Genomic DNA, 24,857 nt, shown 5'->3' on the forward strand with positions numbered 1-24,857 from the left:
ACTTGATCTGGACTGGGCTGGGATATTTTCTTAATATACAATTACTCTTTTATATAAAGTTCTTTCTAATACACATGAGTGTCTATGAATTCGACCCAGACTAACACACCAACCCAGCTGCCATCAACCTGGTTCTGATTCATGTCAACCCCATGTGTCTGAGAGTAAGGATGTGCTTGAGAGATTTTGAAGGAGTAGTCCATCAGAAGCAGGTCACCAGCCCTTTCTTCTGAGGGACTGCTAGGTGGATTTGAATGGCCTGTTTTTAGTGATTAGCCAAGTGCTTGGCCGTGCGAGTCATCTGTTGTGCCAGGTGCCCTCGGGAGGTTGCGGCGCACAGCCAGCCTACGTACAACAGAAGAAAGCGCCGCCTGGCCCTGTGCCATCTTCATCATCGTTCTTCGGCTTGAGGTCACCACTGCAACCTGTGTGTTCACTCATCTTGTGTCACGTCTCCTTCTTTTCCACTTCCCACTACTTTACCACGCCTGGTGCCCGTCTCCAAGGATTGCTCTCTCCTGACAATACGCCCAGGGTACATGAGACAAAGTCTGGCCATCCTTGCGCCCAAGGAGAATTCTGACTGAACTTCTTCCAAGACAGATCTGCTTGTTCTCTTAGCTGTCCATATGATTCTTCTTCGGTTCTCACTCAGTGTCCAGCTTTCACATGCATATGAGGTGATTGAAAATACCATGGCTTGGGCCAGGTGCACCTTAGTCCTCAAAATGACATCCTTGCTTTTCAACATTTTAAGAGGGCTTGTGCAGCAGATTTACCCAATGCAATGCACCCCTTGATCTCTTGACTGCTGCTTCCATGAGTATTGATTATGGATCCAAGCAAGACAAAATTCTTGACAACTTCAATCGTTTCTCTGTTTACTGTGATGTTACCTATTGATCCAGTTGTGAGTTTTCAGCAAGCAAAGTTGTGTCATTGGTGTATTGCAGGTTGTTAATAAGCCTTCCTCCAATCCTGCTGACAGACTCTTCTTAACATAATCCAGCTTCTTTGATTATTTGCTCAGCATAGAGATTGAATCAGTATGGTGAGATGATTCAACCCTGACACACACCTTTGCTGATTTTAAACCATGCAGCATTACCTTGTTCTGTTCCCACAACTTCCTACTGATCCATGTGTAGGTTCCACATGAGCCAATGAAATGTTCTGGAATCCCTGTTCTCAAGGGCACCCATAGTATGGTATAGCCCACACAGTAGAACGCCTTAGCATACATAGACAATAACACACAAGTAAACATCTTTCTGGCATTCTCGGCTTTCAGCCAAGATCCATCTGACATCAGCAATGATATCCTTTGTTCCAAATCCTTTTCTGAATCTGGCCTGAATTTCTGCCAACAACCTATCAAGGTACTGCTTGCAACCATTGTTGGATGATGTTAAGCAAGTGTGATATCAGTAATATTGTTCTATAATTTGCACATTCCAATGGGTCGCCTTTCTTCAGAATGGGTACAAATACGGATGTCTTCCAGTCAGTTGACCAAGTGGCTGTCTCCTAAATTTCTGGGGATAGACAAGCGAATGCTTCCAGTGCTTCCTCGGCTTGTTGAAACCTTTCCATTGGTATTCCACCCATTCCCTGGGCCTTGTCTTGGCTGATGCTTTCAGAGCGGCTTGAATTTCTTCCTTCAGTACCACTGGTTCTTGCTCAGAGGCCAACTCCTTAAATGGCTGAATAGTGACCAGTCCTCTTTCGTACAGTGACTCTGTGTGTGCTTTGCATCCTCTTTTGATGCTTCATATCGTGCCCCTGGAATTTTTCAAGATGACAATTCGAGGCTTGCGTTTTTTCCTGAGTTCTTTCGGTTTAAGACATGCTGGGTGTGTTCTTCCTCTTTGGATTTCTAACTCGAGATCTTCGCACCTTCCATTACAGTGCTCTTACATTTGCCTTCGCAGCTGCATTTTCAAAATTCCCAATCAGCACTTTGACTTCATCATCTTCGCATTTTCCTTAGCTACTCTATGATTCAAAGCAAGGTTCAGAGTCTCTTTTGACTCCACGGCGACCTTCTCTTTCTCACCTGTCTTTCTGAGTGATCTTTAGCTTGGCTCATGCGAGACGTTCTTGACGTCCTCCCACAGCTCCTCAGGTCCTCCGTCATCGGTGGTCAATGCATCAGATCCATTCGGGAGATCATCTCGGACTTCAGGTGAGATAGCCTCAAGGTCATCTTTTGGCTCTCCGTTTCTTCAGCTTCAATAGGAGCAATGAATGGGCCCCTGGCCTGACTTTGACATCTGAAATTGAGCTTCTCCATCATTTCTTCCCACAGATGTAGTCCAATTGGTTTCTGTGTATTTCATCTGAAGAAGTGTGTGTGTATAGTCACTATTTGTGTTGTTAGCAAAGGTATCTGCTATAAAGAAGTCGTTGGTCTTGCAAACTTCTATCATGCGATCTTTGGCTATTTTTCTACCACCAAAGTCATGTTTTCCAACTATCGTTCCTTCCTGTTTGTTTCCAACGTTTGCATGCCTATCACCAATATCTATCAATGCATAGTGATTGCAAGTCACCTAGGGACTCCCAATCAAGCTAGAAGGTCAAGAATGGGGAGTAGGCACCACCCTCATTTCCATTCCCTACATCTTCAACTCCTACTGATATCGTTATTAAAGTTTCAGTAAAGCAGCATCCCTTCCCCCCACTATTGTGGTTCATGAGCTCATCACTCCTCAAGCTGAGAATGCTGTATCCTTCCCACCTCCATCCATGCTGCCAGCAGGATGAAGTCTTCAAACGAGCCCATCTGATCTGCTCCACAGCAGACTCATGTTCTCCGGTGTAACTCAAGGGCCCTGCCCATTCTTACAGCCTCAGCTCCTGCCCCTCCCCACTATAACCCCAATCATAAGCTGTCCTCCCTCCCTCCATTGCTTCCACGTGCCTTCCCCTGGGTCGGGCTCGCTATCATACTCCTCCCTCTGCTGGGGGGCCTGGACCCCTGGAGCCACTAAGCTGACTCACCTTCTCATTTCTAGGGAAGATACAATTCAAGCTCGGCCTCCTCTGAACAGTTGTCCCTGACCCCTTCCCTCGGTGAAGCCCCTGCAGCACTTTCTTCTGCCTCTAGTATCACCTGTCTCTCCTCTCCATCAGACCAGGGCCAGGGAAGAGCTCTTCCCTAAGTGGAGAGCCAATGTTCTGAGAGTGACGAGGGCAATGAATGTACAAATGTGCTTTACACAATTGATGCATGTACGGATTGTGATAAGAGTCGTATGCGCCCCTAATAAAACAATTTTTAAAAAGAGAGAGAGAGTTAGAGTTTGTGCCAAGCCAGAAACGCCCTTCCTGGCTGATGGGTTGTAGGTCAGCAGGGAAGACGCCCTCTTTTCTGTAATGCCCAAGCCCCTCTCTGGCCCTTCTCCCCACTGGCTCCCGTGGATGCCCAGCTTTTGTTGCTGGACGCTGAGCAGGTTGCTGCAGGGAGCGTCGTGGAGTCCTTCAACCTCATGCCTGCCACTTCAACTCTGCCTAACTTCCAGAGCTAAGGCCAAGTTCTAGGAGTGGGGAGTTCTTAGTTCCCTAGTCAGCCCTGCCCCAGAGGCGCTGCCTAGGCCTCTGTTCTCTGTCGGCAGCAGAGGAGTGGCTGGCTAGGACCTGTCCCCTAGCACCCCAGGTCCCGGGTCCCAGGCAGGGTGCTGTCGGGCCCTGCTGTAAGAGAACCCCACTGCGAGCCTCCTGCCGAGTGCTACAGCAGGAAGAAGAGAGCATCCCTTCTCTCCTAGACGTTAGGTTCTTACTGGGTACAGTGAAAACCCCAAACCAAACCAACTGTCACTGAGTCCATTCTGATGCATAGTGACCTTCCAGGATGAGTAGAACAGCCACTTGGGGTTTCAAACCTGTGAATGTTCCCGGGAACAGAAGCCTCCTCTTTCTCCCCGGGAGCAGCTGGTGGGGGCAAACCGCTGACCTCGCAGCACTGTGCATAGCCCACCATGTCCCTGGGGCTCCTTTGCCAATAAACAAATAAACCAACAACACATCAGATTGTGCTAAGTGCGAGGTTGAGAATCTAAGGGGACGCTACTGCAGGAGGAGCCCGGGGGACGGGGGGTGGGGAGGACACGGCTCTTTCAGATGAGGTGACTGGGGAGGCCCCTCTGAGCACGTGACGTTTAAGCAGACAAGCACGAGCCAGCTAAGGTATAGTTGGCATACAGGCCTGGGGACCTGAGGACCAAGGAAGGCCAGCGGATGTGAAGGAGAGGAATATGGGCGAGAAGGGAGACACCGGCCAGGTAGAACTTTCCCGGCTAAGCATGAGAGGGTTTTCTAAATGTAGTGAAACCTCCTGGGAGAGCTTCAGAGGGTGAAACTGGTGGCCCGGCCAGTCCCCTGCCTACACAACTGCCTCCTCCCCTCCCTTTCTTTCTCCTCCCCACACCCACACCCTTAGTTTCTAAACTCCTGGTTGGTTCATCCTGTCTGTCTTCTGCTTCAAAGACCAGGCTCTAGGTAACAGAGTCCCTGGGCCAGGGGTCCTCAAACTTTTTAAACAGGGGGCCAGTTCACTGTCCCTCAGACCATTGGAGGACCGGACTATAGTTTAAAAAACTATGAACAAATTCCTCTGCACACTGCACATATCTTATTGAAGTACAAAAACAAAATGGGGCAAAAATACCCAGCGGGCTGGATAAATGTCCTTGGCGGGCCGCATATGGCCCGCGGGCTGTAGTTTGAGGACCCTGAGCAGTGGAAACCGCTAGCATGCCTTCTGTTAACTGAAGGGTTGGGGGTTCAAGTTTACCTTGGGGCACTTAAAAACAAAATAGCCACAGAAAACCCTAGACCTCAGTTCTACTGACACCTGTAGCATCGCCATGAGTTGGTGTGCATCCCGTGGAGACCCATGGTTTGTTGTTGTTTGTTTGTTGTTCTTTCTGCTTACTGGTTACTACAGGTACCACAATTACCAAACGCAGAATAAACCTTTCAGCAAATCCAAGCGTGGTCAAGCTAATAGGAGCTTCAAATTAAAAACACATTTTAGGAAAAGCTTTTTAAAAAAAGCTCCACCTCTTCAAGTTCCGCCTAAAAGTGAAGTTTAAAAAAAACAAAACTTTCTTCCCTAAGGGCACACTGGTATTGAAAACCTTTATAACCTGTTTTCATTTTTATTTTCTGTTTTAAAAAGAGGGGGGGAGGGGGGATTCAACCTTTGATTCAAGAGCGCAGCAACCTTCCCAACATTCCCCCTGGCAGCGGGCACCTCGGGGTTCTTGCCTGCCTGCCAAGCTGGAGCCAGTGGCCAGGGCTAAGCAAGCGGTGTCTGTCTATGCGTCCTACAGGCACCCAGACCGTGCTGTGCTCTGAGCTGCGGCCACCCCTTTCTGTCCCCTGCAGTGCGCCTCCCTCCCTCAGGACTCTCCAGGCATGCCCTCCAGAGATTGAGGAGCCAGCAAGCTGTAGACACCCTGGGTCTGCCTGTAAGTCAGAAACCTAGCAGCTACACACAAGCTGCTTCTGAAGACTGGGGAGGGCGATGTCGGCAGAGGGGCAGGACGGTGTGCAGTAGAAGGTGGGACCAGGCCAGGGCTCCAGGGCAAGGACCACGACTCACTGCTCTTGCCTTGCCCAACTCCCTCCCCTCCTCCCAGGCTCCTTCAGCATTGGACAAGTTCAAACCCAGTTGCCATGTGTATCAGAGTAGAACTGTGCTCTGTCATGTTTTTCCATGACGGATACTTTGGAAGCAGGTCAACAAGCCTTTCTCTGGAGGCCCCTCAGATGGGCTCACACTCCCAATCTTTCGGTTCACACAGGAGTGTCCTGATCATCTGCATCCCCCACAGGGCTCTCACAAGAGCCAAGAGCCCCACATTCCTTCCTTGCTGGGTCAGAGTCCTGCTCACATTCTCACCTCCCACCTCCAGTGGGCGCTGCTGAGTTAATGGCCTGAACCATGTCCGTGGTGAGTGCGTCCAGTAGGCTGGTGATGAACTCCATTTTCTTCCCTTCTGGGCAGCCTGAAAGATGAGAGAGAGACTTGAAGGCAGATGCCAGGGAAATAAAGAAAACCTATTCCTCCACCACCATCCTTCCTCCAACCCAGACTCACTCTGGGGGGCTGTGTCCTGCTTGGGGGAGCTCCCGAGCCTCCACCGTGCCTCTCCTCTTAGTCCATGCAGAATTGAGGGGTCACCATGGACCAAGTGCATCAGAAGGCTTTCACAGTGTTCTCCATTCCACAAACTTTAAGGAGTACCAACTCAAAACCGAATACGCCAAGCTCGGGGTCACCCAGAGATTCCGATTCCTCGCGGCCCTATGGGGCAGCACAGAGCTGCTCCCCAGGGTTTCTGAGGCATTCAGTCTTATGGAGGCAGACTCCAAGTTTGAACCACCGACCTTTTGGTGAGCAGCCCAATACTTAACCTGCTGTGCCAACCCTGGCACCACGTGAAAGGCTAGTGGGACAACAGTGAGCTGAGCATAGGGTGGGTTCTTGTCCTCATGAGGCTCACAGTCTACTGGGGAACTCTAGGTGGCCAGGTGGCCACACGGCAGTGACTTTAGGGGCCACATGTGTGGTGTCTCGGGGAGGAAGCGCTCCGGAATGGCCAGCCGACTGACTTCAAGTAGGCTTCCCACTGGATGTATTCAGGAACCTCGTCCTTGCCCACGTGCCTCATTTGTAATCATAGACTCTTCCCTGTAGTGCTCTCACATCCTATTCCAGTCTATTCTCTCCCCAAGTGCCGCAGGCATCAGGGTAGCCGTGATCATCAAGAGATACATCAAGAAACATACAACATTCCTCTAGCTATTTGATGCTCCCCGTACCCACCCCCCATGATCATGATCCCAATTCTACCTTACAAATCCGACCAGACCAGAGCATGTACAGTGGTACAGATAAGAGCTCAAAACACAGGGAATCCAAGACAGATAACCCCTTCAGGACCAATAATGAGAATAGCAATCAATACCAGGAGGGTAAGGGTAAGGTGGGGGAGTAAAATGGGGAACCAATCACAATGATCTACATATAACCCCCTCACTGGGGGACAGACAACAGAAAAGTTGGTGAAGGGAGACACTGGTCAGTGGAAGACATAAAAAAATAACCATTTTTAAATTATTAATGGTGAGTGAGGGAGGAAAGGGTAAAAATGAGGAGCTGATACCAAGGGCTCAAGTAGAAAGAAAATGTTTTGAAAATGATGATGGCAAGAAATGTACAAATGTGCTTGACACAATGTATGTATGTATGTTTTGTGATAAAAGTTGTCTGAGTCCCCAATAAAATGATTCATTAAAAATAAAAAGCGACACCATCAAATCTTCAATAGGCTCTCCCTGCCTTCTCCCCCCACAGCATAAGCTTCGTATGAGTTTTGATTGCTGGATCATCTCCAGTGTCTGGTTCAGTATGTGCATGCGCAGTAGGATCTCCGTTCACATTTCACATGTGTGGAGGGAACAGCCAGGGGGAGGTGCCCTGGTCACCACAACCCTGTCCTTGCCACCAGGTGATTTCTAAAAGCCCCCTGTGCCAGCCCTCTGCTTTCCGTGATCCTCTGCTCTCAGTTCTCCCTTCGGAGTCCTAATGGGACTCTTAACAGGAGCAGCCGGAGTGGATGCTTAGTGGTGACTAATCCTTCAGTGCTCTGGACCCCAGCGTTCAGCAAGCTTATTGTAACCTGAAGGCGGAGATGGTTACAAAGACGGTTCTGGAGTCCCTGCCTGTAACTCTGGTGTCAGACGCCCCCAGTGTCTGACACCTTCCCGTGCCGCCAGGTGTCATTGCAAGAGCCCTTTGCCGGGTACGCTGACTGACCCCTCTGCCGCCTTGCAAACCCTGGAAAAGAATAAGTCATGGAGTCCCAAACACTGTACCCATCTCTTGAGGACAAAGAATGGTTGATTTTAAGGCTAGCACTTTAAGCTGGGGACTCTATTCCAAGAGAAAGATGGCAGGGCCTGGAAGGGAAGCAATGTGCTGAGGGCAAAGGATTATTTAAGGACCAATGTGAGCCCGGAATGCAGATCCCATGGCACCTAGCCCCCAGGATCGTGGTGCCCTGCAGTCCTTCCTACAGAGAGTGCCACAGACCCAGAGGAGGCCGCTGCTTCTGGAGGGCGAGTGGATGGAGGGGTGGGAAGGGGGGCACTCCGGGCAGTGCTGTCTCCCACCTGGCAGCTCCCTGTCCTTGAAGGGGTCCTCCACCTCTGCACCCTTGGCCCTGGCGTCGCTCTCACAGCTGGGCATCACATAGCTGGGAAGAGAGAGAGAGAGAGAGATCAGGGGTAGGGGCCACCAAGACCATTCCAAACACATTGTGACCCCATGTGTGTCCTGGTTCCTGGTTGAGTTGGCCAAGTCTTTGAAAGTAGTATGCAGAACTCTGCTCCCAGGTGACACTGGGTGGGATTGAACCTCCAGCCTTTTGGTCAGCAGCCCAAGCACATTGACCATGCTCACCGGCCAGCCACTCCTGCCCAACAATTACCGGCACAGCTTGGAGATGAAGATGTGGTTCCAGATCACCTCAATATAGCAAGTCACATGCATTTTATTTTATTGTGTCTTCCGGTTCATAGAAAAGTTAGGCTTATACAATACTGGAGTCTAGGGAGTGTGTAATGGCACGATAAAAAACAACTTTTTTTCAGAATACTGTGAGAATGACCACACTGTGACACAGAGACACAACGTGAGCACACGCCGTGGGGAAGAGGTTACCGAACAATAGAACGAAGTGCGCCCGCGCCTACGTCGTCCCCAAGCATTGGAGTCCCGGGGCTGGCAGCAAGGGATCTCTGACACTGTCCAACAGCCCCCAGGCAATCCCGGCACACACAACCCCATCAGCCCCACTCAGGCACGTTACTTCAATCACTCAAGCTTAATAACCACGTCACCCCGTGTCTGCATACGGACACTTCTCCGGTCCACGGAACCTGGTGACGCGGGCAGGGTCACGATTCTCATCCCAGAGGGCTTTCCCAGGGGTACCCAGCGAGGAGGGGAGAGCCCTGTGATCACAATCCCAGGGCCTTTCTCCTAGACCCCCGTCACCTGCTCATGGATGTGGAGGTGGCTCTGTTAGTGGCCAGCCAACCAGGACCTAAGGCTGGGAGATGCCACAAGAACAGGAGGCTGCTCCGCATGCCCCTGAGTCCAGTCCGAGGCGTCGCTGGGCCATGGGTGGCCTTACCGTGTGGAGGTCCCAGGCAGCGGCCGCCCCGTGTCCACCAGCACACACCAGCAATAGCCCGTGGATTGGTGGCACTGCACTGGCTTGTAGAGGCCACCGGGTGCACACTCGGGGATGACAATGCCTTCACGGGGGTTCTGCCGGGCCTCCTCCAGAGCGCTTTGCCTCTCCTGGTCACACGAGTGGACTTTCTCTGCAAGACAAGACACAGCCTGTGGTGGCTTACCTCTCCTATGACTCATTACTCTCACCTTCCATGCCCAGAGCACAGAAAAAATCCGGCCTCAAGGAACCGATGCCTTCGAAGATGGAGCCGTCACCAAGAGCTGTGTCATCCCACCAGCCCAAGGTGCTGGTGGGAAGGGGCGAGGGGAGGGGGTCGTCAATGGGCAGGGCTGAAGGCCCCAGGGCTAGCGCCACTGCCAGAGCTTACCAGCGGTCATACCAAATAGGTTCTCGGATGACAAGAAGCCAGCCACCGACTGCAGAGTTGCTCCTTCCCAAGGCCGCCCTTCTCCCTGAAATAGGAGCTCTGGAGGGGTTTCAGGGTGGATCCCGGTGATGCCATGGCTGTGGGTCCTGGCTCCCAAAGCCCCTGGTCCGGGAACCTGTCTTCCCTATGAGCTGACCCAGGAATCTGTCTCTCTGTGGGCGTGGACACTCCCGGAGCCCAGGCACAGCAGGGGCAGAGTCCCAGGCCGCCAGCTTCAGCTGGCACAGAGCTCACTTCCCAAGAGCTGCCCAACAAGGTCCGCTGCCCCGGCTCCTTTCCAGCCAGCAGTGAACTGGAGTCGATTCCACAGGCCGCTTCCATCCAGGGAGAAACAGGCCCAGCAGGATGGCGTCTACACTTCTCGGAAAAGACCTCGAGCAGGCTCCCCAGAAGCAGGGCCCAGGCTGAGATGGGTCACCAGACCCGAGAGGCATCTCTCCTAAACGTCTTATCACTCAACCAGCTGCCTGCCAGCCTTTCTTTCTCCCATCGTTAAGCATCCATTGTATGGACTTTCTTTTCTTATTATATCCGCCAAACCCAAGCTCACCCAAGAGGGGACTCTAACTCCCAGCCAATCTACAGAGGGTCTCGGAGACTATACATCCTTAGGGGAGCAGACAGCCTCAGCTTTCTTCCGAGGAGCTGGTGGGTTCGAACCTCAAAACTTTCAGTGAGCAGCCCGCTTCCAGGGCTCCTCTTTCTTATTGTTGAGACATAATACAGAAGCAGATGAAGGCCCCATAAGCTCACTGAAGCGAATCACACCTTCTCCCCAGGCTGCGCACACATCCCAGCCATCGGACTGACGCCCATCCCATGGGTGCCTGGGAAAAGCTGTGCTCCAGAGGATTCTCATTGACTGATTGTTTGCAAGGAGATGGCCAGGCCTTTCTTCTGAGGTGCTTTGGCATGGGCCAGAACCACGGATCTTTGGTCTAGCTACTGAGGGACTTCCGTGAGACATAGATTCAAAGGAAACAATATGGGCATGGATATTTTTTTTCCCTTAACAAAAGACATCACACTATCAACTTCTACTGGATCAAGATTCTTCTCAGGGACTGTATCCTGGACGTAATGCCACGACTTGAAGATGATGACATCAGTCTTGGGCATTTTGTGGCTATTTCCACAGCCTGTCAGAGAAAAAGAACCGTTCTCTGAGCCAGGAATGTGTTTCCAGGAGCCTGGCGAACATGCTCGCTGAACAATAGCCAACGTGATGCAGACAACAGAAGACACCTGACTTCCCTGCCCTCAGGGAGCCACACTGAATTCAGGGATTTGCTTGCACCCACAACGAAGACTCTGAAGCCTTTCCACTTCAACTAGCTGGCAGCGTGCACAGAGACGCTCGGAGCTCAGCCTTAGACTTTGGCGAAGTCAAACGACAGGCACCCCACTCTCGATTTGCATCGCTCTGAAGAAAGAGGCTGAACACAATAGCTCAGGGGTCCTCACAGTAGGAAAAGGGGGCTTACCTGGAGAAGTAAGAGGACCTGAGGTTCAGGAGGTGGGTGTGTACTGCAACGTGTCTCTGACTCAGGGTGAGCCCACGTGTGTTAGGGGAGAACTGTGCTTCCTCGGTCTTTTCAATGGCTGTCTGGGGGAGGAGGGGAGCAGCAGACTGCCCGGCCTTTCTTCCCAGGTACCTCTTGGTGGAGTCAAATTGCACCACTAGTGAGCCACAGGAGTTCAAGATTATTGGCCGACATTAGACTCAAACACCCTGCCATAGAGTCAGTGCCAACTGACAGTGACCCTCGAGGACAGGGTAGAACTGTCCCTGTGAGTTTCTGAGAGTGGTTTGGAACTGCTGACCTTTCAGATCACAGCTCAATTCTTAACCACTATGCCACCAGGGCTCCTTGACCTGAGCCTAGGCATTCTGAACCCAGTGGTGATGGCACTAGAAGACACATCGAGGCAGCATGGAAAGAGACAGCAACTGAAGGGGCAGAGGCAGGTCTTGGTGACCAGACCGGGTCCAGCTTGAAGAACAGGATTTTGACTTCAGCCCCTAGATGGGCCGGTGTCATGGCAACTTGAAAGAGATTACACAAGAGTTTTTCCATAGCCCCCACCCTCCACCGCAATTGGGGAGCCTTATTTTCCTGCCTCATATGATCAAGGAGACAGAGGAACAAAACTGAAGGAAACCAACTTTTTACTGGCACAATGTGGATGTAACAGCCTCTGACCGAGGCTTTAAAGTAAACACTGGAAAGCTATAAATCAGACTGGAAGTGAGACACAAAGTATTGGTGGTAGGAGGGGGGAGTGCAGGGGGCCAGGGCAGAACCTCCCCCAGCGGCAGAGCAACAATTAACCTGACTTGACTCCGCTGGAGACCCTGAAAGCTTCAGGACACAGGAGGAGCCACGGAAGAAGACGGAGGGCTTGTGGCTGGGATCCTGCTGACGGATTTCTCAAGAGCCTTGGGGCTGCGATGGATTACAAATTGGGCTGCTAACATCAAGGTTGGCAGGTCAAGCCCATCAGCCACGCCACAGAAGAAGGGCAGAGTCATCTGCTTCTGTCGAGATGACAGGCCTCACAGCCAGGGCGGGCTGCCGGTGCTGGCCTCAGCTCTGTGTGAGTCAGAATCCACCGGACATCGTGGGGATGGATTTCTGGAACTCCTTGGAGGTAATTTCAAATGTTTTCAGTCCCCTTCCACAGGGGCCATGTGAAGTTCCATGGAGAACAAGCTCGTAAAAATGATATAAAGTTTGGGAAAACAGGGGAAGGGCCAGGCAGAAAATGGGAGTGCAGGCTGTACTACACTCAGTCCTGAGGCGCCTGGCAAGTCCAAGCGCCCCTTGCAGAAGGACTGGATCCGAAATAAGAGCACAAGGTATTTTCAGAGAGAACACAGGCTGCCCATCTTTTCCAAAGAAAGGGAGAAGAAAATCTCCCTTAAAATCATCTTTACACCAATGATAGTCAAAAGAGTGGTCACTGAGTAATGTGCACCCAGCAGTGTCTGCAGGATCGGCTATCCTGTCGTTTTGCCCAGGACCCTGTTATTATACCCAGGGTAGACGCGGGCACTGACGTTTGTGAGAGAAGAGAGCTGAGTCTTCGGTCAAGAGCTTCTAACAGGCGAGCCTGGCTTGCTAGCCCGTGGACATCACTGCCTCTATTTGTTCTGGTGGAAACAAAGGGATTTATTTTTATGGTGTGAAGTTTTTCCAGGTCAATTGCCTTACAAACGACCCCAAATCTGCAGCATTCAAAACCAAGTGTGTTCACAAGCACCGTTTCCCTTTTGAGCATAGAACAGCCTCTTCTGAACTTAACCGTGACTCACAGCAGCCCTCTGTGAGTGTTGCTCCCTCGGCTTTCCAAGGGCTATAACTTGTACCTAAGTATTGTTTTCATGCTGCCTCTGAACTAGAAAAGGCCAAGCCAGATTTGTAAGTCACCCAGTGTGACAGAGGTGTCAACAAATAACAACAGTGAACACTGACTCTGTGTGCTCTTTAAAGGCCAGGCCTTAGCCGAGCTCTTCATAACTCAATGCACAGTTAGTAGTTAATTGCAAACCATTTCCACTTACCAGGGATCTTCTCATTGGTTGTGAATATTTTATGAATTTTTTCCTTACTTACCGTATATACTCATGTATAAGCCAAGTTTTTCAGCACAAAAAAAATGTGCTGAAAAACTGGGATTCGGCTTATACACGGGTCAGTGGAAATCTCATGAAGCCTGACATAGAGTTCATAGCAAAGTGGGTTCGAGATGCATGGGAAGACATTCCAGAAGACATGGTGCGATGTATCTTCCAGAAATGTAGTATTAGCAATGCTATGGATGGCAGTGAAGACTGCGATCTGTATGAAAATGACAGCAGTGATGGTGATGACGGCGATCTCAGTGAGGACAGCGTCTATGATGACCTCACACCAGCTGAAGCTCTGCATTGGGATACAGACGATGATGAGGAATCCAGTTTTGAAGGATTTTAACTCTTTACATTTTAGCTTGGTTGCTGATTGAGCTCAGGGAATAGTACTGTTAGGGTTTCATTGTTGATACCTTAATGTTTTTGTTGAACCTATTTTCCACTTACTGTGCTGGTTTACTAATGTTCAATGACTTGTCCTTTTATTTATGTTTTTTATTTAAAATAAATATTTAAATACATTACCCCACTGATGTCTCAATTTTTAGTAATTTTATTTTCATTTGTTTTGATTATTGAAATTCACCAATAGCTTCTGCATTTTCCACCCTAGGCTTATACTCGAGTCAATCGGTTTTTCTGGTTTCCCAGGTAATAATTAGGTACCTCAGCTTATACTCGGATCAGTTTATACTCGAGAATATACAGTATGTCCTAGACTGTTAGAAAATAACTAGCCCACAAATTATACCTCCCTGTAGTTATGCATAGACCTTTCCACATTGACAAAAACCAAGCTCAGCCCATTGCCATGGAGTTGTTTCTGCGTCATGGCGACCTAGGACTATCCATCTTTAAGCTAGCCTCATCTTTCCCCCTTGGCATGGCTGCTGGGCATGAATGACAAACCCTTCAGTCAGCAGCCCAATGCCTAACCCATGGTGCCACCAGACTTCCATAATCGCTGTCTTTGGAGGCTTACAATGAAGACTCGCCAGGTTATCATGCTAAAGTCATAAGTCAGGCTGGCAGCAATTCACAATGAGCAAGAAGAAGCCCTTGCCCAGAGACAGAACAATCATGAACCTGACTTCACAGGCTCTCACTTTCTGGGAAAGCCCTTCTAAGACTCCCAGGGAAAGAAGCCAGACCAGCCTCCTAAAGGATGACAGGTCCCTTTGAGGGAAACCAAGGGGCCTCAGACCACAGCCACTCATCCCTGCCAGAGATGTGAGTACAGTCATCCGGGACACTCCAGCTCAGGTGACCCTCTAGCCAATTGAGTCCAGAAGCAAGTTTAAGTAAAACCAGTCTAGACTCACCCATAGAAACACAAGAAAGAAGAAATGATGGTATGATAAGCCATTAATGTTTGATCTGGCTTGGTGTACAGCAGGAGGCAATGGAAATACCTAGACTGATTCAACTCTCTGTTTATCAATCTACCCCAGAGTTAAGTTGCTGGTCTGTGAGAGTTAAGATTGGGCATAAACTTGACTGGGCCGGGATTCTCAGTGGTTTGACCATTAATACCTACTCGTCCCTCATGATCGAACATAATGCAATCACATCCAGAGTCCTACCAGCTATGAGCAGCTAATCAATTGTGAGGAAGTTTCCTGGGGCCTGGCATACTTCCAACGTCAGTAGGTTTTCTGGGAAAACTTGCTTGCCTGTTTTTGCTGGATCTGGATCCTGCAACTTGTCTGACAAATCCGCCTCTGGTCGTTTTTTGCGTGTGTTTTGTTTGCTTGACACGAGCCCACTTGATACAAAAGCATTGAAGTCAGTTTCAACACTAACCCCTCTTCCCCCCAACCCCATTGTATCTACTCAGACTAGTGTTTAGATCTGATGACACTTTGGACTTGAGCCACCAATCGTCTGCCATCTTGCCTGCCAATCCTGGGAGATGTCAGTGGCTTTCCTCTTGATCTGATAACGTTGAATTCATCTACCTCTTCAGCCATCAGCCTGTCACCTTGCTGTTGATCTTGGGTTCATCATTCCTCCCCTGTATGTGAGTCAACAGAAACCTCCAGCCTAATATCTGACCCATGGCCTTCGAACCTGCCTGGACTTGGGCTTTCCCACTTCTACAATGGTGGAAGTCGTTTCCTCAATGTTAGTGTCTCCTGCATATACCAATGGAAGCAGCATTGGGCTTTGCTTCTCTAGAGAACACAGCCAAGAACACACCTCAAGCCCTTTACTCAATCAATCAGTTCTTCCTGCAGTGCTTATTCAGACATCGCACAAATGATATCCACTAGTTATTGCTCTTAGTTGCCATAAAGTTGACTCACTAATTTTACAGAAGAAATATAGAGCAGCATCACAGAGCAAATCTCTCTGGTCTTCATGATCACTGGTGTGTTTGAGCTCATCATGTATCTGAGGACCCAGAAGTCAGCCCCATCCTCGGGCCACTGTCACCACCACCCCCTTCTCAACTTTAACATTCATAGCTATCACTTTTCCCACGTACCGAGAAGTCATCTTCCAGACATGAGATGGAGGGGAATGATCTATTTGAAAGGTCTTTCCATAACCATTGGCTCAGAGAGGGGACTCATTAGAAGTGGGCACCCGGTGTTCTAAAACATTCAACCTCTGCTTAGGAAAGTTCAGAAAGAACGACAAGATTAGAAGGATTGGCCTGATAACGATGAGAATGGGCCAGGACCATCTGTAGATACTTCGAAGATATAAACAGCAGTGAAGAGGGGGAAGGGAGGGCTAGCCAAGGGGTGTGGAACGTGTATACACATGCATGCGCATACAGCTTCTACAGTCCAACACTGGGATGGGGCATTGAAGGGAGAGCCAGGCCACCCCCGCACTTGCCAAAGGAGAGTTTAAGTTTCACTCACAATGCTCTTACTAAGACAGGAGACAAAACAGAAAAAATGCCACGTGGAAGAACTGAAACCACAGTCCAGCCTTTACCACCGGGAAACAAACAACCCTCTCTACCACCAATTACATATAGTTCTGAAGCACTGCCAGGCCGACGTGGAGGTGGGAGTGGGCAGGGAAAGAGGCGGGAGAAAAAGTCTAGGCAGAACCAGACAAACGTAAGCTGTTTTCAGGCCCAGGGCATTGGCTCTTCAGCCATGGTAGAGCCCATGTAGAAAGCAACTTGGTTTCCTATGGCCACCCATGCCGCTTTCTCTCACAGTTACTGGTGGTAATTAGTAGCCAAAACAGACCACAGAGAACCTTCATCCTCAACTAATCCCCAATCTTGATTTGAGCCCAGGGTTTATCCTCTTATCCCAGGAACCTTTACTTCTTCATAATCCTTTTGTTTTCTTTCATTTTGAAAAACAAAAATATAGCCAACAAGCAAACATGAAAAGATTCAAATTTCAGTTCATTGGGCTGGGATTCTCCCCCTCCCCCACCCAACTTCCCTCTCTGGTCACAGCTGTTCAGAGGGGAAAATGCTAGAGGGGGGAACACGTAGAAAATTCAAAACCCTGGGTGAACCCCATGCCTAAGAACCTTCTGAAAACGTAGTCAGAAAGCAGCAGTGGGCCAGCCATGTTGGGAACTCTTAGGAGAAAGAACAAGACAACCTCTTATTGACTATAGGGGAGCAAGGGGGTAGGGAGGAGCAATATTCAAAGAAGTCCACATTAAGAAACAAATCAAGAAGAACCATTTATTTTTTTAAGCCCAATCTTACGGAGAAGCACGTAGCGAAGAACTGAGAAGCATTGTGGGCAAAGTCCATGTGCACTAGGAAGAGGCCTCGGTGAATGTCATAACCTCCCGGAGAAGCCAGGAGCTCTCTTCCTGGTGGAGGTGCAGCTGGTAATCAGGCCAGCTCCTCAGCCCACCCTGAGAGAGTTCCTTATGTCCCAGAACCAAGGAGTGGGAAGCAGCCAAAGCCGAGGACAAAGGTCCTCCGAGAGGAGAGCATTCCTGGATTCGGTAACACTTGGCGTTAGAATTCATGAAGAGGATGCAAATGCCAGGGACCTGTGTGGGTCCAGTTCTCACACAGGCTGTTGTTCCTGAGTGGGTACCGTATCAGACATTGGAGAAGTCAGGAAAGTTCTGTGAGACATAGCAAGCAGATTGATCTAGCAACCAGCTAGGAACCTACCTTTGCTCTATGTCCTTCCTCAATCCTTAAAGCTTTCCTGGAGAGTCCAAGCCCACTGTGAAGTGGGTCTCTGCTGACTCTAAGACCGGTACTTAAGTATGCTGATTCCTGCTTTCCACGTGGAAGATCAGACCTGCTTGTCAGTGGAAGTTTGCATATGATGCTGAACAAGCTTCAGTCGAACTTCCACTCTAGGATTAGGAAGAAAGGCCTGGTGTTATACCTCCCAAAAGCAGCCAAAGAAACCTCCACGGATGACAACAGTCCAACTGACAACTGGTCCTAGGGACGGTGCAGGACCGACCAGGCAGCTTTGGTTCTACTGAGCAGGAGTCACCATGAGCCGGGGGCTCACTCAATGGCAGGTAGCAACAACAAGGCGTATTTAATTCAACCCCCTCTCCGTTGCTCAAACCCCTGCTACACCACTGTGTTGGTGACATGATCTCATGTCAACTGGATAAAGAGGTTATAGGGGTAGAGTCTAGATGGATGCCTCCTCATGGGCGTGGCCTTCTCATAAGAATGCTGGGAGTTTCCTCTCTTCCCCGCTGGAGGCAGGACACACCCTCTCTCTGCTACACTTTCTTGTGGAGGAGTCCAGGGGACTTCCACTGCCACTGGACCCAGCACATGTTCCACCCACCGCCTGTGATCTTCCTGCATTCGACCTCATTGCATGTGCTGCATGAGTCTGAAGAGGAACTCATAGGCTAATATTGGACTTATGGGTTAATATCAAACTATGGACTTGATCTGGACTGGACTGGGATGTTTACTTCATATGTAAATACGCTTTGCTCTTTCCTATGCATGTATGAGTCTCCCTGGATCTGTTCTCTAGTCTACCTGGACTAACACAGCCCCCTTGGGCCACAGAATCTCATTCCAAGCTGACACTCAGAGTGGCGCTCCACTGTCAGTAAAGGCTCTCGGTCTAGAGGAGGCAACAGATGCCAAAAAAAAGACTGTCTGTCCCTTTGACTCATCCTGGGAAAGTGCCACGCTTAACCCTCAGGCTCTCAGGCACTGGATTTTCTTGGGGGTGGGGGGGAGAAATCAAATCAATAAAAGCTTGCCTAGCTTGAAAAGGAAGAGGCGCTTATTTCTGGCCTATTGCAAAAGGAATCATCCCTGTGGGTCAAGAATATTAAGGAAAACACACACGCGTGGTGTCCCCTACAATTACACGGAGACTCCCTTCAGACACCTCATACCCACCTAGCCCCTAATCAAATGTGGCTGAAATGCTGACGATAACCCCAAATAACAAGCCAGGTGTTAAAAAACAACTTTTCTAAATCACAACATTGAATTTCAGAGGCGTAAGACACCATGCGGCTCCCCGCTCAGGGTTGGCTGGGTTGGTGCGGGAGCCTATGTTACCCGGATGGTTCCAGGACTCCTACATGGCTGAGACGCTAAGCTGGCGGGGGCAGGGGCTGTGGGAGTGGGGGGAGGTCGGGCTAGGTTTTAAGGAACTGAGTCGACTATGAAGGCCCAGCACGAGGCCTAGGGAGGCGGAGCTCCAGGGGCAGGGGTTCTGCCACAGACCAGCGGCTCTGGGAGTGATTCATAGCACATCACGAGCAGGCTCTTTGTGTTTACTTAGCCACATGGGGTCTTAGTTAGCACCTATGGTTTCCAGCCAACTACAAGACTGAAGAGGTCATTTTTCTGACTTGTGTACTTTGCACTTCTTCATAGGAGGGGTTAAGTGGCCCGCAGAGGATCATTTTTCAAGGACCATTTGCTGGGCTGGCTCTGCCCATCATGGCCATCGTTGGGCGGCCATTTGCCCATTTCCAGCTTCCCAACCTCAGCATCTAAGTAACTCAGTCTTTGAGGGGCTCCCAGGGCCCCCTGAAGGGGAGAGGAACCCACAGAACCAGAGTCACCAGAGTTCAGGGCCCCTTTAAGAACAGCTGGCAGACCTCAAACCGAGAAAAGAGGGATTTCAGAGGAAAGGTCCCGTCCAGGGGGAGAAGAAACAGAACTCCCTGATAAACAAACCCCATTCAACTCCTGAGTGGGGTTTGGGTGTGTATCTGGTTTGAGGTGGGGTGGGGCGAATAGAAGCAGAATTTGAGCAGATAGGAATTGGCTGCCTCTTCCACTGGGACGGAGTTCCCCATCTTCCCCACAGAATAAGCAACAACATGAAGTGACAAAAAGATCACCTCCTCCTTAACTTGCGAGCGGATTGACTACCTTTCACCCCTCTGTAGCATGGTACCCCTCTGATCACCAGCCGGCAAGGAGAGGAGGTTGCTAGAAGGAGACAACAATGCAGGGGGCTGGTGGTGTCCAAACGGCAGAAGGAGAACTCAGAGGGAAGATGTTGCAGGAGCTAGGGTGGAAGTGGGCGAGCAGTAGGAATATCTGGGCCTTTGGGACAAGGCTGAAAGTAACAGGAAGCTCGTGTTACTCCTGCGCTCATCCACTAGGGCCAAGGAGCTCGTGGAAGGGACCAACAGTTGAAACAGAGGCAGTGGAGCATGGTGGTCAGAAAGGTGGACTTTGGAGTCAGGAGGATCCGGCTCCCCCATTTCTAGCTCTGTGGCCTTGGGAAGCGTACTGAAGCTCTCTTAGCTCCAGGCTCCTTGCTGTGAAAGTGGGCTGTTCTCACTCGAATCAATGCCAGCTCGAAGGTCACTATGAATTGAATTGGGATTCCCAAAAACATGTTATAAAACCTAACTCCTAAACCTTGAACGGAATCCCATTTGGGAACAGGGTTTTTTAACGAGCACATGATCAGCAGTAGGGTGTGTCTTAAACCAATCATTTTTGAGATTGTTAACATCAGATTAGGCACAGGAGCAAGGAAGCACAGATTGGGTTTGGCAGGAGAGGAGGGGCAGTTAGATACGACAAGTGCATGAAGACCGCCAAGGGACGAGGGACCAGAATCGGAAATAAGTCAAGGACCTTCCCTCAGAGGTGACAGAGAGAAAACACCTTCCCCGAGAGCCAGTTGCCTGAATCCTGGCTTCTCGCTTCCTACGTTGTGAGAAGATGCGTTGGTGTGTGTTAAAGGCACCTGTGGATAGTACTTCTGTTGTAACGCCGCTCAGAATCGGAGACAGAGGGCAGCAACAGTGCGCCCTCACAGCATCATTATGGCCATTCAAGACCATGGGGGTCTGACAGCACTTCATGCAGCGCCTGGTCCTGAGTAATGATTCAGTGGATGGTAGCGAGTCGAAGGCATCCGTGTCGTCTGCAAACATGCAGCTGCTATGGCTTCCCCCACCTGGCCTCCGTGCCTGGCTAATCTCCTCAGCTGGACCGCAGGGGCTGACCAAGCTCAGGGTGATGGGATCAGTCTGCCCTTCCTTGATGCAGCAAAGATAGAGGGGCACGCTGAGGTCAAATGAAAAGCTGGTACTCTAACAAACGTGCCCGTCAGCTTGTCATGATTTCCGTGACAGTCCTTAGAAACAAGGTTGGTGGTAAAATATTCCTCCCGCACAGCCCCTGCACCCCGTGCCCCATCTGGTACAACACGGTCAACCAGCCATTTCTTTAAGTGTTCCTGCTGCCATTTCCCTTGGCCCCTTAGCACCAAGTAAAGGTCGGCAATGTCAGTTCTTGATGACTCCATGACGCCAGGCAAGTCCCTTAGCTGCGAGGTCCTCCTGCTCTAGCCTTGAGCATGGGAATGGGATGGTCTCCCACCAGGCAGCCAGGCTCAGGTCCACTCTCCCAGGCTGAGAGGTCAGATCTGACCTTCGTCCACCCAGGGAGCTGGGGCATCCAGGAAGGAGCCAAGTCAAGGGCTACGCTACTCTTGTTTCCACGCTGTCCCTCCTGATGGGCCACGGTACTGCTGCGTGGTCTCCAAGTCCAGCCCCAGCCTGCTGTGCTTCAGAGGAAGTGCCCAGCCCACACCCATCACTGACACAGAGCCCCTGAAAACAGGTCACACGGCTGGAATTAAGTGCCACGATGAGAAGGCAGGGCAGGTGACCAACCGAGTAGCCTTGTGAAATAGCTTCTCTCTCTAAGTGGCCGCTGTGGATCACCACAGTTGGCTGTGGTGACTGCGTCCTGCTCCACACAGACCAGCAGACCGAGTGCTAACCAGGGGGAGGAGAACACGATGTAAATCCTAGAGAGGACAATTTCCTCCATGATGGATCGATCGTCTGCACAGAGTATGTGGGCCCTCGGAGGAAACCTGCTCCTCAAAGCATCACCGGCGCACCGGCGACTCGGATTTTCGAAATGGTCCCATCCCAGCTGGCTCAATGCCGTTAAGTGCGTTGACACAAAGGAAGTGGGTTTGCCCAAAGGAAGTGGGTTTGCCATGTCAAGTGCCTTACAAGTGATAAACTGCCCCCTTTCTCTAATTCCTTTCAGTCATTTTGTTGACCTTGACCTGAGAGGCTTTGTACTTTCCGGAGTGAGAGCTGTTGTTGTTCTTTGTTTAGTTGTTATTTGATGCCATCGAGTCAGTTCCGATCCCATGCACAGCAGAACGAACCCGCCCAGCCCTGCACCATCCTCACGATTGGCCCCTGCCTGGGACCATGGCTGCAGTTGTGGCGTCCATCCACCTCGTCGAGGGCCCTCCTCTTTTGTATCATTGCCCCTCTTGTTTTTCGTTTTTGCTGTACTCTTAAGGAGTAAGAGCTAGGAACTGGAAATTCAAGAATGAAGGGAAATAGGAAACAGGCAACAGGGGACTATGGAAGAGATGCCTTAAAATCCATCAGAGCAAAATATCAGAACCCGGAGCCCCACTTCCACAAGGCCCCTGGTTGTGTGGGTGAGTGTGTGTAGAAGCTGTACATCCTGCCTGCTTCTAACATCACTTTGGAAATGCGCACGGAGAGGGAGCACCCTCAGCCCGGAGGCCATAGTTAACTTCCAGAAGATCGGAATGAGCCAAGTACAAAACGAGGGCAGTGCATTTGATCTCAGGATTTCAGCAGCATGGATCTGGGGACCCGTGGTTTTGCTATCAAACAACAAACTCACTCGCTGAGAGAAGCGAAGCCTATGCTGGTCTAGCAAGTCCCAGAGGTTGTACCGCACCGCCCCTCTCCACACACCTCCCTCTCCCCCTCTGTCTTCCCAGCAGACAACGTAGGAGGAAGCAACAGGTCAACCAGGAAGGCTAATTTTAAAGCCAGGTAAAAACGGGCCTGCTGGGCTAGGCCCTCTGCTTCCCCAGCCTGTTGACGGTTTGTCTCAGCAAAGGGAAAACTTGACCAAGCAAGATCCTTGTTGCTGTGGAAAAAGCGATCCGGGTGGTCACCCCTTCCCGTCCCCCTACTGCCCAGGACCGACCACGGCACCTGCATAAGATAGCCAGGTAGACCCCCGGAAGGCCGGTTCTGGAAATAACATCGAGGTTTGTTTTCATGTGGACGTTTTAAATGCGCACACGCCCAGACCCGTCGTCCACGCTAACGTCGGTGGATGACTCATCCTTCCTTCCAATCGCGTCATCCGCGAGGTTCCAGGTGGCTGTGGGGTATTTGCTTACCACGGCTACCACTGGTTTCTCGGAGAGCTGTTTATTTTTCCAGGCCTTAGGTCATTACATCACCCCGCGCGGTTTCGAGGCTGGCCAAGACTGCCGGTTTGGGGGTGGGGGTGGGACTCAGCCAGGAAATGCTGTTGCCTCGGTGACCCCAAACCCCAATCATAGCAACTACTCCCCACCGGACCTTCCCAGGTGAGGGAGGAGCCAGCAGGCCTAGAAGAGCAACACTTGGCCACTGGCAGGTAAGGGCAGGTCAGGATGGTGTGAACAACGCACCTCTGATATATATGGTGTCTTGGGCACAGAAGCATTCCCATGCACAAGGAAGCCGCGGTGTTGGGGGATGGGGGGTCATTTTCTTGTAAGACCTGCATTTCCACCTGTCTCCATGCTGGTGGCTCTGTCTACCATCGGACAGAGTCACTCAGGGTTTGCTCCATTCATCGATACTGGTTTAAGAGGCAAAGGAAGAAAGGCATGATCCGTCTGAATCAACCCCACAGGGCCTGGTGCTAGAGCTTCCTCTAAGTCCCTGATCAGATCATGAAAGAAGGTCACTTGGGAACATGGAGATAAAGGACAGAAGGAGAGGAAATGAAACCATTCCACAAAAGGCCACAAGAGCTAACTCAGTCACTCCAGGGAAGAGGCAAGGAGGCCTATGGGTTTAGGCACAGTAGAAAAGAGATAAAGCTCCCTAACCCATCTTTCCAAGGAACAGTGTTCTCCCACAAAAGGGAAAAAATTGGGATTTTGACGTCACTAAAACAAGCTATCCTATCAAGACAAACAAACCATATCAAACAAACAAGCAAATAAAATAGACCTTTGGAAACCCATGGGTGTAGTAAAAACCTCATCGATGATACATTTAAAAGTTGTGCAGGGGTAGAAAGATTAGATGAAGCTGTGTTCTTGTCACTTATTTAATCTCCTTTGCCTCTACTTTCCTCTTCTAGAAATTGTAGGTAATTTTTTTAACTCTAGGAATGTGGAGAAGAATCTGAGAAGTTAGTCCCTGAGTTAAAATGTTCGGCAAGAAGTCCTATTTCCTTGGAAACTGGCCAACACTCCTCAAGGAGCAGGTATCTGCTCTCAGTCTCTAGGGTGGAAGCCGGGCAAGTACATGGTCAGTCAGATGCAAGAAGAACTCCTCCGCTGAGCCACGTGCAACGCAGGTGAGAACCAAAGAGAACATCAGGAGGGCAAGTCTCTCTGGGCTGAGCCTGCCCTACGCTCGGGCAGCACTGGCGGTGAACACACGACAAAGCCCTGAAAACAAGGACCAGTGTCTCTGGGAGGAGAGGAGACAGGATAAGTCTGCAGGACCGTGTGTTGTGTTATTGCAAAACTTCAGCTGCCCAGTGGAACCTTTCCAAAGTCAACAGTCCCAAGGCCAGAAAAAAAACCTGGCGTCACAGGGTCTGAGGGTGAAAGAAAGATGTTTGGGGTGTAAAAGAAACTGGGATGGCCTTTTGGCTTCCCTCAGAGAGAGCTGAGGACAAGAACTCTCTCCCAGGAGGGCAGCTCCGAGTCCACTTCGACCTGCGCAGCGATGTGGGCCAGAATCTCACCTGAAGCCAGAACCCCACAACAAACTCTAATGAGAAACTTTTCTAGGGACTTGAAACTGAGAGCAACACTCCTACCCCATCCTGAACCAGAGCCAGTGGCTTGGGCCTGAGTTATCATTAAAGCCGATCTTCTTTCTTCCTGGGGAAAAGGAGAGGGCATGCGAAAGTGCCTAGCTCGATCCCTGCAGGCACTCACCAACAGTAGCTGCTGGTTTTCAATCATGTCCGGAGGACCTGTGAAGCACCTGACATTTTCCATGCCAGGCTTCAATCACAATAAGGAAAGGTCAAAACCTTCCTCAAGGTCACGTAGCCTCCTAGTGGGAAGCTAGCATC

At 50.4% G+C, this 24,857-nt stretch overlaps 1 protein-coding gene across 1 annotated transcript in view; it reads right to left on the bottom strand.

Moving 5' to 3' along the window:
- The window catches only part of SMOC1 (SPARC related modular calcium binding 1), a 163,641-nt gene that overhangs the window by 13,293 nt on the left and 125,491 nt on the right, over nucleotides 1-24,857 (bottom strand). The window contains exons 8-10 of the mRNA XM_075532192.1: nucleotides 9,210-9,402; nucleotides 8,185-8,267; nucleotides 5,909-6,014 (exon numbers count right to left, since the gene is read on the bottom strand). Coding sequence (XP_075388307.1) covers nucleotides 5,909-6,014; nucleotides 8,185-8,267; nucleotides 9,210-9,402 — 382 coding nt within the window. The remainder of the gene's footprint in view (nucleotides 1-5,908; nucleotides 6,015-8,184; nucleotides 8,268-9,209; nucleotides 9,403-24,857) is intronic.

Source organism: Tenrec ecaudatus, chromosome 14 (genome assembly GCF_050624435.1).
Source record: "Tenrec ecaudatus isolate mTenEca1 chromosome 14, mTenEca1.hap1, whole genome shotgun sequence".
NCBI classification, from domain to species: domain Eukaryota; kingdom Metazoa; phylum Chordata; class Mammalia; order Afrosoricida; family Tenrecidae; genus Tenrec; species Tenrec ecaudatus.